The following is an 18,053-nucleotide window of genomic DNA, read 5'->3' as shown; positions in this document are numbered from 1 at the left end:
TCCTCAGGGCAGCCTGAGCATCCAGGATGTCTGGAATCTTGTGCAGGAAAATACAACTGAAGTGGAATGCTGTGCTGAGACCTATCGAACTCTGGGACAGACACATCAAGCCCTGATACAATAACACCACCTGAGAAAACCCTCAAATAAGAAGAATAAAGAGACATTTCTGCAATGGCCTGCAAGGAAGATGGGGCCTCTATACAGCCATGATCCTGAGCACTGTTTTACAATAAGGGGGGGGGAAAAAACCCTTAAGATTTTTTTAGCTAGATGTAGACACACAAACATCAGAGAAATGCTCAGGTCAGGCCAACAGCCCCAAATCATTCCAGGATTCTAAGATTCTTGAGACAAAAGTGGGGTCTAGGCATTGAAGAGGCTGAATGATAATTTTTTTGGCTTTACAGATCACCTTTAAACAATTAAAAACTCCTTTCTAAAAATAAACCATATTTTAAATTAGGTGATTAATGGCAGAAGCATGGCTGCTTTAAAAGACATTGCCCTACTCTGCCAATCTTCATTTAATATTCAGAGTTTTCGTGTTTCCGTAACTTAGCCTGAAATCAATATTTAGAAATAGCTGCTGGAAAATATTTTCAATAACCTTATTATTAAACCAGCTTGTGTGCAGAAGCTTTATTAAGGATTTTCTGAATGCTAAAACAAATATGTCATGGAAGCAATCAATCAAGTTGCCACAACCCCACAGTGTTATATTTTTAGTATAACCAAGATAAACGCGTGCACAATAGCTTTTGGAAAACAGAGTTAGAGCCCCTGAGAAGAGGTTCTGCTGCAGTTTGGGGTCTTTGTTGACTTGCTGACCTTCTGATTTAATGTGTTAAACTAACTTTAATGTGGCACCAATTTTATGACTGTTTGTTATCCTCCTCTATCCCGACCCTGAGTGTGAAGGTATTTCTACCTCCTCCTTTGAGATTTTAACCTCTTGTCTGCTCTGGAGCAGAGTGTGAAGCAGAATGCATATGTGCTCTGTGCACTGCATTTAAATATATCTCCCCCACTAAACAATGTGGACATTCATTTGCCACGGGCAATATCCATATGGGATGGATCCGAGGCTAATGACCGCCTTCCCTCCTTCCCAACAGAGAATCCCATCTACCATCCTCAGCACAGTGGGTTGTTCCTCATCTTAGAGGAAAGCAGCTGAGGAAAAGAGTGACCCTGAGCAGTTCCTGCACTAAAGGAACTCCTTTTCGGAGGAGCACGGGGGTAAAGTACTGAAACAAAATGACATTTACATTGTACGCAACAATATTATAAAAGCTATTAAGGTACATTATTTTACACATCCTCATAATCTCTCCATACTGCTTTACTTAATTTGTGATAAAATTGTTGAGAAAGGGTACTTAATGTAGGACAGTCAGTAAAAGTAATTTATCATCTTCCCGCTTCGGTGCTCACGTTATCAGCGAACTCATTTTCTGCATTCATCATGCAATCAGCCTATTATTTGCATATTAATCAGGCAGTGGACCATGAAAGAGCCGCATCCCAGCCAAATGCTGCACTATCTCAGGAGGAACACTCAGTAATTATCATACATCAGTGTTATGATGTGGTAATTGATTATAACATCTTTCTGTTGCCCCTGGGGAGTCCCACTGCTAACCCAGCTTCAGGCATTCTGTGCAGATTTTTCTCTGAAAATTAGAGAAACCATTGCTGTCCTTTTATTAATGTTTTTTACCTTTACAACAGACAGCTCTCTGAGCATTTCCAAGGTACTTTTGCCTTTTTTTTTTTTTTTTTTTTTTAATGAAACCTTCATTAGGGAAAACACCTGTCTCGGATCAGAAAAAGTGAAAAAAAATCCAAACCATCCAAACTAAACCCCCCACCAAAAAACCCAGTTGGGCTCGTTTGTGTTTGTCCTCTCTCTTTCAAGGTCTGGTGGCTTTTTAGGTGCTGGTGTTGCTTACATAATGCCCTTCCCCATCAAACACAACAAAATGTTGCAACTTCAATAGACAGTAATTGCAAAGTTCGCATAAAGGCAGTTAAGTTGCTTTATTTAGGTGCCAAATGAGAGGCTAATTTTGGTCCTCTCGTAAAGGACAAATGAAACATCTGCCAGTTCAAACTTGCACTATTTTTAGGACCCAAGTTCCAGAGGGGTAAAAGAGAGAAACAAACACAAAGCCCAGCCCTGGTGAATCTCACACCTCCTTCGTGTGTGAACCAGGCAGAGGAGCCGGAGGGGCAGCCCCCTCCTGGGAAGGGGAGATGGCTCTGGAGACCAGACCAGAAGGGACCATCTCATGCCAGAGAGTGGAGAAGGATGTTTTCACAAGGGCATGGAGGGACAGGACAACGGGGGAATGGCTTCAAGCTGAAAGAGGGCAGGGTTAGATGGGATACTGGGAAGAAATTCTTCCCTGTGAGGGTGGGGAGGCCCTGGCACAGGTTGCCCAGAGAAGCTGTGGCTGCCCCATCCCTGCAAGTGTTCAAGGCCAGGTTGGATGGTGCTTGGAGCAACCTGGTCTAGGGGAAGGAGTCGCTTCCCCTGGCAGGGGATGGAATGAGAAGAGCTTTAAGGCCCCTTCCAACCCAAATCACTCTGTGATTCCATGGTAAGTTGCTATCAGCAACATCTTTGACAAGTATAAATACTGGACATGTACTATCAGGCCTATTTTACATTTCTTCTTATTACATTCTCTCCTGTCATTGGCTTTTTAATCACACATCTTCCTATTTCCACTTTTATTTAAATTTGATCTCAAACCCACTTTGCTTTGTTTTCAATGCAAGTTGTGTTTCTCATCAGATTTCAAATAATCACCGGATTCTTTCATTTGTTTCCCTGGATGGCTGCTGGCAAATTAAAAAGCCTCCAACACCCATCAAATTAGGTGAGACAAATCCATCAGTTTTTCTCGCACCCTAATGCAAAGGACAGCCTAGAAGGTAACTTAGAAGATATTAATTTTCTGGTAATATTCTGTTTTTTCTTCTTGGGAATGATTTGCTATCAAGCACTATATAACCCTATAATCAGAACAGGCTGTTTATTTCCCTGTTTCAGGGCTGCTCGGTGGAGAGGATTTTCATCCCCATTATAAGATGGAAATAACAACCCGCAAGTTCGGTGCTCACACACCTTTTTTCCCCCAGTATTTTGGGAGGAAAATAGCCCATTATCTGTTCTTTGAATTGAAAGCAAGGTAATTTTCATCCAGCAGAGGCTCATTTGGTAATTTGCTGAGCAGCAGTTGGGCTGTCGCCCAGGGACGGCCACGATGGCCATTTCCATCCCGCCGGTGGCCACGGGGCTGGACCTGCAGCCCCCTCCTTTCCCCACAAGCAACCAGAAGACCAACACGAGCTTCTGCCAGCTGCCAGAGTCTTCTATTCCCAACAGAAAAAATATCTGCCCCCTTCAGAAAAGAGCCTTTCTGACCCCTTCTGCAGCTGCCAGCCCACGGGGGACAGATCCCGGCCATCGCCCCGGCTCCTGACCCTCCCTGGAGCTGCCCGGCGCTCCTGCACCGCAGCACAACAGCAGCAGCCTCGCTCGTGTCTCTGTGCTGCTCCAGTTATTTTGGTATTTGGCTTTCTAACGTATCAGCTCATCCTTTTCCACCCAGCTCCTCTGCTGGCAAGCAGGGAGGGGAGGTGATGTGGGCCCCCTCCCCAAAGGAGGCTGCTCGTCTCCAAACGCGCACGCAGAGGGAAAAGAAAATTCTGGTAATTAATGAAATGAAGTGATAAGTAATGAAATGAACAACAGTGGAGCTTACAGAGCTCCACTACTCAATGGCCATGGCTTCTTTCACTAACTGCATCCATTTCTTAGCAACTATTATGGCAACTGGTATTCTGTGAACTGCCTGAGAAGACTTGCAGAAATAAGGAAAGTTTCTTTTACCACACAACTTAGAAAATATATAAATTCATTAATTCTAACCTTATAAATGAAGACTCTGAGGGTGAGGCATCATGTGCTCAATGCTGCTGCAGAGCTGCACACAAGCTCCTTACTGAGGGGGATCTTCTGCACACCAAGGGGGACTGAGCATAAAGGACCCATATTCCCAAATTAACCACCAAAATAAAACATAGCTTCAACTCGACAGATTCTCCAAAATGCCTGCTAGGAACCCACAACTGCACTTCAGAGTGAACTAAACTTGTCTTCAGGATCCAGCACAAGTCTCCTCCTCCCTGTAACATTAAGAGTGTGTTGGTGTTTTGTCACTGTAATTCAGCCACAAGGAATATCTGCCTAGAAAACAGTGTTCACTCTCTGATTAGGTATTTTGCTTTAGCACTTTTATAACAGCAAAGCTGTGACCACAGGGAGGATGGAGTCATATTCTACAAGTTTAATGACTGGGTGGTTTAATGGACAGAGAAGAATGCAACTAAGACAGGAAGTTCTCCATAAATCCTGACCATTTGCAAAGCATCAGTGATGGAAAAGGACCAGGGCCATGCAAGGCAGCCTGGGGAGGAGAGACCTCAGCAGGAGGAAGGAATAACCAGCACTCAGAGCCAGTGTTAGGTTCAGAATGAACTTGAAACACTGGTTTCATGCTGCATTCCCAGGTCCCAGGAAGGTGCCTTGACAGCGATTCTCCCGGCTTTATTGATACCAGAAGGGCTGCCAGGGAGGTTCTCATGGTCCAAATGTCAGGGAAATGGCACAGAATATGATCACACACGTTAAAGACAGACTACAACAGCTGCCCTTATGAGGAGCCAACTGATATCCTATGGTTTGAAATCAAGACAGCCAAGGCCAACTGTTTCCGAGCCGCAACCCCAAACCACACAGGAGGAATGTGGAAACTTCACCAGGACACACCAGTGTGCTCCAGGGACAGCGTGGAGGTAACTGCTTGGCTGACGTAGTTGTTCAGCTCTGAACTTTAAAAATGCATCTGCACCTCGCACAGAAGGCCACGACCTTCTGAACCCACAGACTCAAACCTTCGTCACCAAACACAAACCATCTATGCAAGGAATTCCTGCAGTCCAACCACTCAGCCGTTGGAGCCATGGGATGTCCCTCCTCTTCCCTTTCACAGACTGCATTAACCACAGACATTTCACGTCACACATTTTTATTAACCTGGAATGCCAGCAAAGGACCGCAAAAACATCTCTCTCATCTTTTTGATTCAGCAACAAAAACCAGCTCCAATTTGGGAAGATCTGTCAGATCACTTGGGGGATCACATGGTACTAAGAATTCAGCTCTCCACGTGCTAATCCCAGCTGTGCTCTCAAGCACCACTGGACAGCTCTGCCTGCCCAGAAGAAACCAGTACAATGAAAGAAATGACCGTGAACCACGAGGAAATGGGGGTAGAAGCTTCTCCACTGCCACCACGTGGCTGGTGAGCTCTTCCCATAACTGCATCAGGGTGGTATTCCTGAATATGGACTGCCAGCCCCACTTTGTTTCCCTCGGTGTAGCCAACTTAACATATTCCTCCTGGGATCAGGAAAACGGGAAGATCCTCACAGCACACAGTGAACTACCTGCCCACTCAGCAGCTTCTGTGCTGAAAAATGTTCCAGGAATATGTATAACATGAATAAAAATACAGTGGATACCCGGGTTTGCCATCATTCCCCACTCTATCTGTTAACATCATAAGCACAGCAAGCCATACTCAATTTTTTTCAGATTTGCTTTCCCAAGGGATGATAAGAAGTAATCTCCCTGTTGTTACAAATGTTGTATTTCGAAAAGAAAGCTTTTATGCATATTTTAGTTGATCTAAATACAGTAGATCTTGGGTTTTTAAATCACCAGATAATATGCAATTATCTCGAGCTAGATTCTGATTTTGAAACAAGCTCTAATTAGCTCCCCATTTTATGCTGCTATAATCCTTTCTTCAACTCCCATGAGCGTTACTATTGCTAAGCAGCATGAGGTTAGGAATGATGGATGATACCCAGAAAGGAAGACAAACAAAAGGGAAATTCAAAATCCCCTGAGATCACCCGCAGCTGTATCGGCAAATGAAGATTTCCACATTAGGTCATAAGACGACCCTTACAGAAACACATACCAAAAAGGCACGTCTTTTTTCCCACTGAGTATTTGCAAGTCTTTAATGTAGTATTATAGAGAGTGTATGTCCTTCACAGAGGATAAAGACAAAAGTGAATAAAAATTCAGCTTTCCTGGGAGCGGCCACGAAATCAAGAGCACCGAAAAGAAAACTCTGTCTTAAATCTCGTATAGACACGCAGAACAAGGCCCCAAAATAAAACAAACTAATAAAAGCTATACACAGTACAAGTATTTAGAGAAATATCCAAGCCTTCTCCTGGCACATGGCGACTGTCCAAACCCACCCCAGCTCCCATCATCAGTAATGCAACTAAATAAGGGCCAAATTCATCATGAAAAAATGCTGATGCAGTTGGGTGACACTAATTCAACTTTTTTTTCCCTGTGATTTGGTCTGTGCTTTTGACACATAAATCATTAAAAAGGCAGATTTACCCAAGGGCATTAGAGCATTTAGGTGGAAAGAAATACACAGAAAAAAAAATGTTAGAAAAGGCACAGCAATACTATTTTTGACCACCTAGGGTACAAACACCATTTTTGTGTAAAACATGTTCCCTGAAACTTGCACAAAATCACCAAAGCATTGAAGGAAGGTCACAGGCAGAAAATGCAGGTGTACACCTGGTTGTCATTTTGGTATAGACTGTTTTTCATAAAATTCATAAATATAGCTTCCAAAGAAGAAAACCAAGCCTGGTTTCTCTTTGCTATCTCTCTCTCTCTATATATATATATAATTACATAAAATACATATATTTTATCCATTCATTCCCACATATGAGAGACTGATGGGTCCATCTGTCCACATGTGAAAATGGAAAATTACTGGACTAAAGACAAGATTTTCATGGATTAGGTGTAAATCAAAACCTTATGATCTAGAAGTGTAACGAACTGGGCCAGAAATCCAGAAAATCTTGCTAGTTTGATACAATAGTGCCAAACAGTAATGAAAATACTCCCAGCTAATAAAAGTTTCGTTACTATGCATGTTGACACTCTGTACACTGAAGACCTTCTTGGCAAAGCACTCAGGAGCCACTGAGTGTGTGAGTTTAATTTCACTTCTTTCCCTTCATGCATTCAACAAGTTCCAAGCCAATTATATTACATGGAAAAGGCTCCAGACCTCTTCTCGTTTCAAAATTGTTCTGATTAATTTCTGTTTTAAAATTACAAGTATGCAACCTTTTCTGCCTTGATTTTCCTGGGAAATGTCTCAGAAGACCAGAAAATTGGAGCTGTCTCTCTCTTTTTCTCTTTTTTTTTTTTTTCCCCTCTGCCCTGGAGTGGTGGATCTTTCACAAATGCATAATTATTATTACCTTTTCCAAACTGTTTGCTGCGCTCTTAATTACAGAACAGCTGCTAATAAAAGGAAATTACCAAACTGCCCGTCCTCATTCAAATAACTTGGTTTTGCTCTTTTGTTCTGCCTGGTGTCACAACCTGCCTTATTCCTTTACACAGAGAAAGGCACCAAGAAAAGAACATTTTGTACAACAATTCTATTTTTAATCCTTGGAGAGGAGGTGGAAAAGGGCACGAGCCCGTTTTCTCATTTGTAAGGGGGCTTTAAGGAACGGGGGAGGACGATCATCAATAATATGATTTTATTAGCTGATAGGAACGTGTCTCCTCACAAAATATTAGCTCAAGGGCAGGAACTGACAAACGAGACTGGGAGTGTGGGAGGGAACAAAATATCCCGGCAGCAAAACTGAACTTCCTGAAGGAAATCACTTTCAGCTCCCAGCAAACCTCCCGGGAATCCACAAGGTGGTCGGATTTTAATACTATGGGCTTGTCTTTCAATCTTTTATAATTAGAGTTAGTCATAAATATGATGATTAGCAATAACAATGCAGCATTTCCCAGCTCCTCTGATTTCAAATTCCTCTTAAAATGGCTACAATTAATTACTCATATTTTCCACGCTGTCTGAGGCGTTTCTAACTGTGACACTTCACTCTTGCACGGTATTGATGCTACAAAAAATAAAAAGTAGTCAATGGCATGTTTTTAACAAACCATCACAGGAAATTTCCATGTTCCCTAAATGCCTGGCAATAAGTAACAATAGCCCTATGATTGCAAATCTTTTTCTCCCATTTTGGTTTTGTTTTCAGGGCTTGTTTTTACTTGGGGCATTTTTTTTTTTTTTTGGTTTTGGTTTTATCTGTTTATTTTGAACTGTTCTTCTTAAGAAAAACGTGGACTGAATATCATCACGGATTTTCTTCCAGTAAAATCTTTTAGAATGCAAAATAGTTTCCCAGTAGAGAGAAAAAGCAGTTTGGTTGGGATATTAAGAGTAAAGCCAGCAAGCTGCAGAGAAAAAAGAGTGTTTCAGAATAGCAGAAAGGTGGAAGAGGAGCACAAATCATCCCTCTCTGTATCCTGAAATGCAGCAATTCTCCAACACAGGGCACTGGCTGTAAGTACAGAGCAGGGCATGAGTATTTTTCTAGAGTACAAAACAGCCTGAGTGGTTTGTGTCAAGTGAAGCATATAATTGGTAAAAGTCTGTGTGGGTAGAGTTTGGTATCCAACAGCAGGAACACAGCTGTTCTGGTCTGTTCCAGCCTCCCTCCCATCCTGTGGCCATCTTCTAAAACCTTCAGCCACTCACTTCTCTGACACTCAGCTTTGCTGCATCTGCTTTTTTTTTTTCATTTTTTTTTGCAAATGGAAAGGGAAAGGAATAAAAAAAAAGGTCAGCTTGGAATATTTAACGAAGCTTGAAAAAGACACAACGTGGTGTGTTCCCCACCTTGGAATTAACAAAGCAGATTTTGTGCAAAGGAAAGTGGAAAAAAACCTACCAGTGAGTGAGGCAGCTGCAGTATGTGGATCACATTACAAACCAAGGGCTTGTTTTACAGCCATTGTCACATGTCACATTGATAAGCTGAACTATGGCAAAAAAAAAACCCCTACTGAGCCAATGATCTCCAAGATCACATAAAGTCTCTTTACCTAATATATGCAGCTAAATATGTGTACTCCCTACCTCTGCCATAGCAACAAGGAGAGAAGGAGGAATTAAAGGCATTAATAAAAAAATTGAAGGGACTCCTGTATGATACAACACAATGTGAGAAACCTCTTGGCATCAAAGCAAACGAAACGTAACAAAAGCACAGAGAATTATTTCAGAGCAAATCATTGAAACCAGCTGATTACCTGAGCTTGCACATCCCTGCTGTAGGGAATCCTGTAATGATGTCACAGAGTGAAGGACTAGATAAGAGAGGAGAGGAAAATCAGGGAACAATAAAAGGAGATGCCAAACCACAAACTAAACAGTAAGCAGGCTCAACAAATAGCAAACTGATCTTGGCAAGGGCTCTCTGCTCAGTTAAGTCAGTGGCATATAAAGGTACGACCGAGGCCAGACTCCAGCCTGGCTTTTCTGTGCCAATGGGAATTAGGGTAAGAGACAGCCACAATAAAAGTGTAATTGCAACACAGCATTCCCCCTTTAGAGCTTAGTTCTTCTAGCTCACCTCCTGAGACAGCAATCGATATTCTCCCTGGGACAATCCAAATCCCCTATGCAGCCCTAGGACACAGCACGCAACATTTTCCAGCTCTTTGGCCAAAATTTTTGGAATTACGTCTCGTATTCGTGCCTAGATAATATCACCCTAATCAGGAACTTGATAACTGCTGCTTATCAATTATGCATAAACGAGCGCTTCGTTCATAAACATTCCCAGCACGTTCCCTTAGGGACTGGCTGGGCTGCCAGGGTGGATGCTGCCACTTCCATAAGGCCTGGACCAACACCGGTGCAAGGCTGGCTTACTGCAAATTTCAAAAAAAAAAATAAAGAAAAAAGAAAAAAAAAAAGAAAAAAAAAAGATTTCCTCCTCCTCAACTCAAACAACATAGTGGAATTTTAATTACCTTGTCCTTGTTGCTGCCCTTGTGCGGGCAGGACACACTGTCCCAGCTCACCATTCAACCAGAGCTGCATACGAATAAATGGTTCTCGGCCTTTTTGGGTCAATTTACTCCATGGCTTTGGCCTGGAGAGCATGTCACTGACACTTCCTTGGGACAGCCCCAATACCTGAAGTGAAGCAACCAAGAACGGCACGTTAACACACTGGAAGTGGAAAGGGGGTAATTTAAGTCACTTTGGGTTCCTTTTACTGCATCGCTCAAATTGGGTTCGTGTGGACAATTAGAAAAACTGCAAAAATGACATCTGGAGATACTCAGATGGAAATGCCTTTTTTTTTTTTTTTTCCCCTGCCGTGTTTCCTTCTGGAAGGTGGGTTTTTTCCTGCAGGATCAGGACAGCAGCAGGCTGGTGCGGGATTTGCATGCTTTTCATATTTCGTGTCAGATAGTTTCATCAGCTTTAACAGGAAAAACACCGAGTCCAGACACACACAGGCAGATGAAACAGGCAATGATTGGCACGTATTTTGTTCTCAAACAAAAATAATTGGGACTTTTGAGACTAGGCCTATATTTGGTTGATTTTTGGGGTATGAATTATAACGATGTGTGTTTTCACCTGTAGCAGCGGCTGCTCCATGTAAGTAAATATTTAAGAACACAGCCGACTGCAGTGGAGGGGGGATTTCAGACAGGCAGAATGCAATTACTTGCCTGGAATTCAGCACAGGTAGAGGAGTTAAAAATCATACTTAATGAAAACTGCCACGGGATCTTTAATGACCCCGAGAGGTCAGGCTTTTCATTTTACATCTTAGTGCGGAGGTAACAGTGCGATGCCAGCTCCTATAATACCATTACATTGATTCAATTCTTTACAGGAAGAAGAAACAGCAAATGTCCAACAGTTCTTACAGCCTGGGAGGGGTTTTCTGGTGGTCAGGGACCCTCAAAATCCCACGTGCTCAAGGCTTAGGGCCCACAGCGTGAGAACTTCAGGGAGCCTTATCAGGCCTCGTGTATCTGTAATCAAACATTGCTCAAAAGGGCCTCAGAGCACACTGAGATACCAGGCACCAGGTATAAGAAATGTGAATTCCTGACTTCAGGCTAAGAAAAGGTAGGGGATTTTCCATGTGTTTGTTTAAATACCCCTGTGCACATTTCCAAATAATAAAAAAAAAAAAAAAAAAAAAAAAAAAAAAAGGAAAAATGCTCTTGTGTCTATAAACTTCACTCATAACAAATTTAAGACTCTCCAGTCATGACAATGGTATTGCTCAAGTATTCCATGAATTCATTACATTAAGCATGAAGTACTGAGCCTCAATAATGTTTGCTTCAGCTTTCAAGGTTTCTAAACTCGGGGCCCTGTTTCTAATTCCAAGTGGCTGAAGCCAACCTCTGCACAAAACCCTCTGCAATTCCCAAACACAGGGAAACTAATGCTTTCCTTTGGGAGCTCATTTTAAACACGTAACACACGAAGCAAAAACATTTTTCCGTCAGACACACGTGGCACATCCCCCTCCGTTAAACGGGGCTCGGCACACACGTAAGGAGCAGAAGGCACATTGACAACACAAGAGAGAACCACTTGTTTACCTTTTCCCCAAAGATCCTTTGGCAGATGCCATTCTTTGCTAGCTTTTCCTTGACCTGCCGCGTTAGCTCTATCGTATCCACCTCCTGGTACATATAAATCTCATACTGCTCGGGTGTCAGTGGAGGAACCGAAGGTTTGGATGGCTTGGACAAGGACACGATAGGGGATGAAGGGAGGGGGCTATTTTGTGGTGTCTCACTGCGACTCGCCCCAGTCATGCTCAATTCAGAACTCTGGGAGTACGGAGATTCCGCGTTTGGCCACTCTTTCCAATACTCGGAAGAAGACGGTCCTTGGAGCTGGCTACGATCTGGCCTAGTCTGATTGCTGACCTTTTCTTTTCCACCACTGGCTTCCTCAACTTTTATATCTTCGGGAAGAGCTGCATTTCTTCTCTCATGCTGCACAGTATTCCACCAATGGTCCTTCCAAACACCACCACGTCCCAACTCATTTTTAACATGCCTCAACATACCCTGGGCGGAATCACTTATTCCGTGAAGCTCTAAAACAGGTGCCTCCTGAGGCTCCTTTTTGAGCCCAGAGAGGTTCTGCAATGCAGAGATACTGGAATCAGTGACAGATGAATGTTTCTTCAGGGATATGGCCAAAGGAGAATAGCTGGAAACCGAAGACATTGCAGGTGTAGACACTAGTTTGGGGGACAGGATAGAAATGTCAGCTTGAGATAAAGGTGGTGTTTTTAAGGCAGGTTCAAGGGCAGCCTGCTGTGCCTCCATTTCCCGTCGGGCTTGTTGCAGAATGGATCGAATAGCATCATCAGAATTGCCACTGCTAGAGGCAGAAGGCGGCTGAGCCGGCTCAGCTATGAAAAACAACCAAAAGACTAAATGCAACACAGGAATATGCTTTATATTCAACACGTGCTACTGTAAACAGTTCCCTGACAGACAGAAAAAAAAAAAAAAAAAAAAAGAAAGGGCTGAAATACATTTCTGGATGGGAGGGAGGAGTTTTCACTAAGCAAAGATTTGCACTTTTCAAAATAAGGTAAGATTTCCAAAGTCCTTCACTGGAAAATTTTGATAGTTGCCAAAGTGCTGGATGTTTGCACACACAGACTCAGCTGCACAAGTCTGGGATCACTTGCACTTCCACCATTGTAAAAATTTTCAAATAAATGCCTTTGAAAATCAAGCCTTCACCTCTTCCTCCCCCACCCCCAAGTGGTCAATAACATTTTATGGTTGTATTTATAGAGTTATTTAACCTTTCACTTCTCTCTTTCTCCACAAATGAATCTAACACACACACAGAACTGAACACAGCTGCATTCACCTGGACAGACTATTAATACTCTCTCACAGTATAAATAAGGTGAGTCCTTTTAACTCCACAAACATAACACACAAATTACAACAAAGCCAGAACTTTAGGAAGAGATCATCATCATCTCATTTGACAAGCTAAATATGCTCCTGCTTCCTGTTTTCTTGTTCCATGGTCTCAGCCACTGAAACAAACAGCTCTACCAAAGCCAGGCTGACACCTGGTCATCACCCCCTGCCTTCTCCGAAGCTCTGGGATGGAGCCACGGGTGCTTTCAGCAGAGACAGCCCCCAAATGCAGTATTCCAGTGGGGAACCAGGATTTGGGTGGCTGTGCTGTAGCAGTTGGGGATGAGCAGAGACTGGAACGTGGGTGGGGAATTATCTCTGCAGAGCCAGGAGGTTTTTGCAATGGCATCTGCTTCTATTTAAGGCCGTCTCCACTGAGGTCCCCAGTGCTTGAAAACCAATTCCTCTGAAAGCTACTCTACAGAGAACAGGGAAAGTGAAGCACCAGGTAGGAGCAGGGAACCCTCACACTGCAAGTGGCCTGAAAGTGAAATAAGATTTGAAACATGCCGTGTATTACTCTGGTAATATTATTATGCCTCATCTGAATCCATTTCTGAATTTGCCTCCCTACATTCCTTCCTGTCACGCATTATAAAATACATGAAAAGCTAAAAAATGGGGAAAAAAAGACAGTGAGACTCTCTCTTCTGTTTTATCTGCTGGTTTCATAGGGAGTTTTGAGGCTGAATTAATATTTGAAAGGAAGTCTCGAGGTTCTCAGATGAAACGTGTTACTGAATAACGTGCTTGCAGTTTCCTGCACACAACCCATATTTTTCTCTATGCAATAATTTCTTGTATAAGGTCGTATTATTTAGGTCATACATAACTAGTCTTTTATATTATGCCATGAGATTAACTTAGTTTTCAAAGAAAAGACTAATATCCCAAACTGTAAATCAGTATTTACTTTAAAAAACAAAACATAAGTATTGCACAGTAATTTCCACTTCAGCCCATTAGCAGTATTAGGAACTCTTTTAAAGCTGGGAGGGCTAGGGAACAGAAGAAATGTTAATTACATGACAGCATACAATGAGAAATTAAACTTTTCTCAGGATAAGACGTTAAACTATGGATTTTTTGGGAAATGATTTCCCAGTTCATTCACTGAATACATTCTGTAACCAAAAATAAAGTCATCTAACAGTCAGAACTGAGTTTGCCTATATAATAATCTGGGTACAGGATGTACAGTGGTGCTGTGTGACTGGTAATTGCTGTCTAGAGTGTGACCTTCACCCCAACAAATCCATCAGTTCCCTCTCCCAGCAGTTCTGTCCCTGGGGCCTGAGTCAGAGAGAAAAGAGAAAGCAGAAGCCATTTCCTTTCCAAGGAGCAAACTGGGAGAGGAAAGGGTTCTGTGGGTGCCCCTGCAGGTCTGGAGGGCTGCAAAGAAAGCAGAGCTCTGCACAGGGATAAAGGGGTTCAGAAATCCCACAGTGTCACTCCCTTGGGAGCAGAGCAGAGACCCCAAAACGTGACACGTGTGACCTTAACTTGGGATGTCTTAGACACAGAAACAACTCCACTAAATAATAACAAAACCCCTCAAGAAAGCTCTTCAAACCTACACTGACGGTTTTAAGGATATAATTAACTGACCAAAAAGCTCATGGCAATTGTTTTAATTAAATTCTGAGATCGAAGGAGCCAGAGACAAAACGAGGCCGTACCTGTTTTCTGTACTTGCAGCTCCCTTTTGGCTTGTTCGAGGATGGATTTGATGGCTTCATCAGAGCCAGACTCTGTGGTTCGGATTCTTGTGGTTATATTACCTGGAGAGGAAAACAGAACTAATGACACCAGGAAAACTTTTATCTGGTTGTTTTTGTAACACAAAGACACACTGGATATACTGATACCACGGCCAGCATGACCTGAGGACAGCTTACACAGGGCCTTTACCAACATTTACAACACCAAAAATACTTAATAAAAGAAAAACATCCTTTCTGTGCCTGCCTCTAGCTGCCCTGGAATGGTGAGAACATCAGAGCAAGAACTAGCTGTTCATATATTCCTTTTCTATGGCAACATATATAGATCTATTCTCTTTCCTTTTCTTTTTTTTTTCTTTTTTTTTTTGGAGGGGGAGAGGAAACGGAAGGGAAAAGAAGGGAAAGGAAGAAAGCTAAAAAACATAAGCCCAAGAATCAACTTAAAAATGGCATCAGCTGCTAGGCAAAGTAAGATGAGTATACATTCCGCACAAAACAGAATTAAAAAGTAACTAGATAAAACTAATTTTTAACTTTCTAGAGGTTAATACATGAAGAGAAAGAGTCATTTAAACACAGATACCATTTGAAGTACTCTCCAGGTAAAGAGCTGAGTGTTTGCTTTTGCTTTGTTTTGTTTTTTTTCTTTTTTAACCTCTAAGGGGAAGAAAAGGAGGGAAAACCATGAATGCTACTGCACTTAACTGCACTTTTCATTATGAGATTATTGTTTGTAAGTGAGCTAGATAATTTCTGACTGCAGTCAAAATAACTACAGAGTTCTGGGGTCCCTGCTTTAGTTTTTTCTTCTTCCTCATCTTACTAAAAGACAAATTCTGCAACCTAATCTGTAACGAAGAAAAATGTTCAGACTTCCTGTTCAGTGATAATATATCAATCTGATGTTCACTTATCTTGTCTTTCTCATATACAATACTGAACTAAGCATCACACTAATTTAACAGTGTAATAAAGTGGAATTTGTCAGCATAAGCCCCATGAGAAGAAAGAAGTAAATTTAGAGCAGAAGCAGTATGTGATTGTTGGTGTAACTGTGCAACTTTCTCCCTCCAAAATCACAAGAACAGCAAATAGATCTGGTGATTTTATAAAGCCACTTCTATCACTTATCTCTTTTTATCTGCAAATGCAGGGAGGATGGGAGTGGAAAAACTGTCCAAACAGGGTTACGTTAGTACAGCAGCAGCAGAATTAGAAAAAGCAGAGTGTTCATCTAACCCATGGTTTGTTTTATACTTACTGTCTGTTTTTCTATCAGATTCCAGGCCAGAATCAAACTGCACAGTTTTAAGGAAACACACAGCTAAAGCACACTCCACTTCCTAGGGATGGACTGCAAAGAAAAACACCTGCCTGTGACGTACCTTCAGACCCATTTCTTCGTTTCGGTACTTCCTGAAATAGTCTGTTCAGGTTCTGGCCTGGATTCTCTGTTGAAAAACAAGTTTGGTAAGAACAAAACAATCAGGGGATGGTTGCTCTGACATCACGGGCTGTGACATGAGGAGCTGGCAGCCTGTCCCTGAGCTCTCCTGGCCCCTCGGGGCCCTGCCTGAGCCGGAGGAACTGGCTACTTGGGAAGAAGCAAGGCTGGCTGATTTGTTAATAAAGATTACAGCTATGTTCGGAAAGGAGATTAGACAGATATAAATAAATGTCTAGAGATACCAAAAATGAAGAGGTTAAAGATGGGCAGATAATCCCCTCAAGTACAATCATCAAAAGGAAGAACAGATTATAAATCTAACAGTGTGTGCTTCCAATTAAACAAAATCTAGGAAAACCCTGCCTGTCCTTTCCAATATTTCTTGACTGTAAACAACTTACTTTTCAGTTTCTCTAAATGTAAATCTCAGTCTTAAGATGAATCACAATGAAATGCATGTTACCTCTTAAAATCGCTGCCTTAAATATGCAAAGCTGCTTTAAACTGGGATTGTGTTTTAATTACTCATCTCATGCATCACCTACCCTATTTTGTCACAACACTTTGGGGAAAAAGAACATAATCACACAAGACACAACAAAAGCCTGGTCTCAGTAAACAACCCCAAATAAAAATTTGCAATTATTTCTGAGGGCTGATACCCCGAGTAGCTGCTGACCCTTTTCACTCGGGATTTAGCTCTGACACGGAGCTCTTGGGAAGTGAGGGATGTGAGTGCCCCTGCTGCTTGCTCCTGCTGACAGGCACAAGCCAGCATCTAAAAAAAGCATAAGCAAAGATACTAACCTGCTCGAGCGCTGCAAAGCTGAACTTTCTGCACCTGACACCTGATTTGGGTGAGAACGGCAGCAACGCGCAAACCGCCCCACGGGGGGAAGCTTCCGATTGGTACCGTTTGGAACTAAGAGGAGGACGGGGCGAGACCCTGGGCAGGAGAGCACTTACCTCTTTGTCTACCCTGGATGCTGCGCAGAGCCAAGATGTTCTGCTCGTCCGAGAGGAACTGCTTCATCTTATGAAATGGCTCCTTGCCTCTCACAGTCAGTTTATTCCATGGCTTTGGCCGGGCCAGGATCTCGCTCACAGACCCTTGCGACAGTCCCAACACATAATGTCCAAATATCCGCTGTCCAATATTGTGCTTGATCAACTGCTCTTTCACCTGACGTGCAATTTCGGCCGTGTCTATCTCCTCGCCTTCAGAGATGCTCCCAGCACTTTCTGACTGGCTGGGAGACGGGGCCATGCCATTTACATCCGGGCTTTGTTGTAATGGACTTTGGGAAGATATGGAGTTTGTGCTGTATGGACCTGTTGGAAAAATCATGCTTGTGCTTCCTGCTTCCTGCATTGCCTTGGAGTAGAAGGACTGCATTAGCTGTCGCTGGAGGAGAGAGTTTAGTGCAAATTTTCCTGTGGAGGCCAGGGGTAAGCTGGGGCTCGCCAGGGATGAGCTGAAAAAGTCTTGACTTAAACCCGTTGGTGAGAACTGGTGTGTACCATTAGTATTGGAAGCCTGCTCCCCCGCGTTGCGGAGCAACTGGGAAGGAGGGGAGGCCGGCAAGGTTGCAGGACGCTGACTCTCAGGCTGGTCTTTCCCTTTTCTCCTGGCTGACCCTACAAGGAAGGTCAAACATAATGCATTATGGGGGGTCAAAGAGGGAAAAACCAAGATAAAAAAATGCAAAGTTTGCCCCGCAAAGGGAAAAAAAAAAGTGCAGATTGACACGGGCCAATGAAGTGGCGGTGGGAGTTTTGGTTTTGTTTGGTTTTGGTTTGTTTTTATTTGGTTTTGTGGTTTTTTTTTTTGTTTTTGTTTTTTCATAATTGAAGTTTTTTAAGCCAAACAAGGCCCCCAAAACAAACAACATGCATTTCATGTTTGCACCTTTCTTGTATGTTGCAGCCTGGAGAA

The 18,053-nt window shown here is 42.7% G+C and overlaps 1 protein-coding gene across 6 annotated transcripts in view; it reads right to left on the bottom strand.

Annotated features, from left to right (window-relative positions):
- The window catches only part of CUX1 (cut like homeobox 1), a 271,806-nt gene that overhangs the window by 54,009 nt on the left and 199,744 nt on the right, over window positions 1-18,053 (bottom strand). For 2 of the 6 annotated variants that reach the window (XM_027734329.2, XM_039389330.1), the window contains exons 15-20: window positions 17,084-17,755; window positions 16,056-16,121; window positions 14,626-14,727; window positions 11,588-12,414; window positions 9,983-10,148; window positions 9,257-9,313 (exon numbers count right to left, since the gene is read on the bottom strand). The exons of 1 other annotated variant lie outside the window; for it this stretch is intronic. In XM_027734329.2, coding sequence (XP_027590130.1) covers window positions 9,257-9,313; window positions 9,983-10,148; window positions 11,588-12,414; window positions 14,626-14,727; window positions 16,056-16,121; window positions 17,084-17,755 — 1,890 coding nt within the window. The remainder of the gene's footprint in view (window positions 1-9,256; window positions 9,314-9,982; window positions 10,149-11,587; window positions 12,415-14,625; window positions 14,728-16,055; window positions 16,122-17,083; window positions 17,756-18,053) is intronic. 3 more of the 6 variants (XM_027734330.2, XM_027734331.2, XM_027734337.2) reach the window with 3 other exon arrangements.

This window comes from Pipra filicauda, unplaced genomic scaffold (genome assembly GCF_003945595.2).
Source record: "Pipra filicauda isolate LSUMZ 115617 unplaced genomic scaffold, ASM394559v2 scaffold71_size5581439_pilon, whole genome shotgun sequence".
NCBI classification, from domain to species: domain Eukaryota; kingdom Metazoa; phylum Chordata; class Aves; order Passeriformes; family Pipridae; genus Pipra; species Pipra filicauda.
Note: the sequence above shows the minus strand (reverse complement) of the source record. Positions and strands in the feature narration are given on the sequence as shown.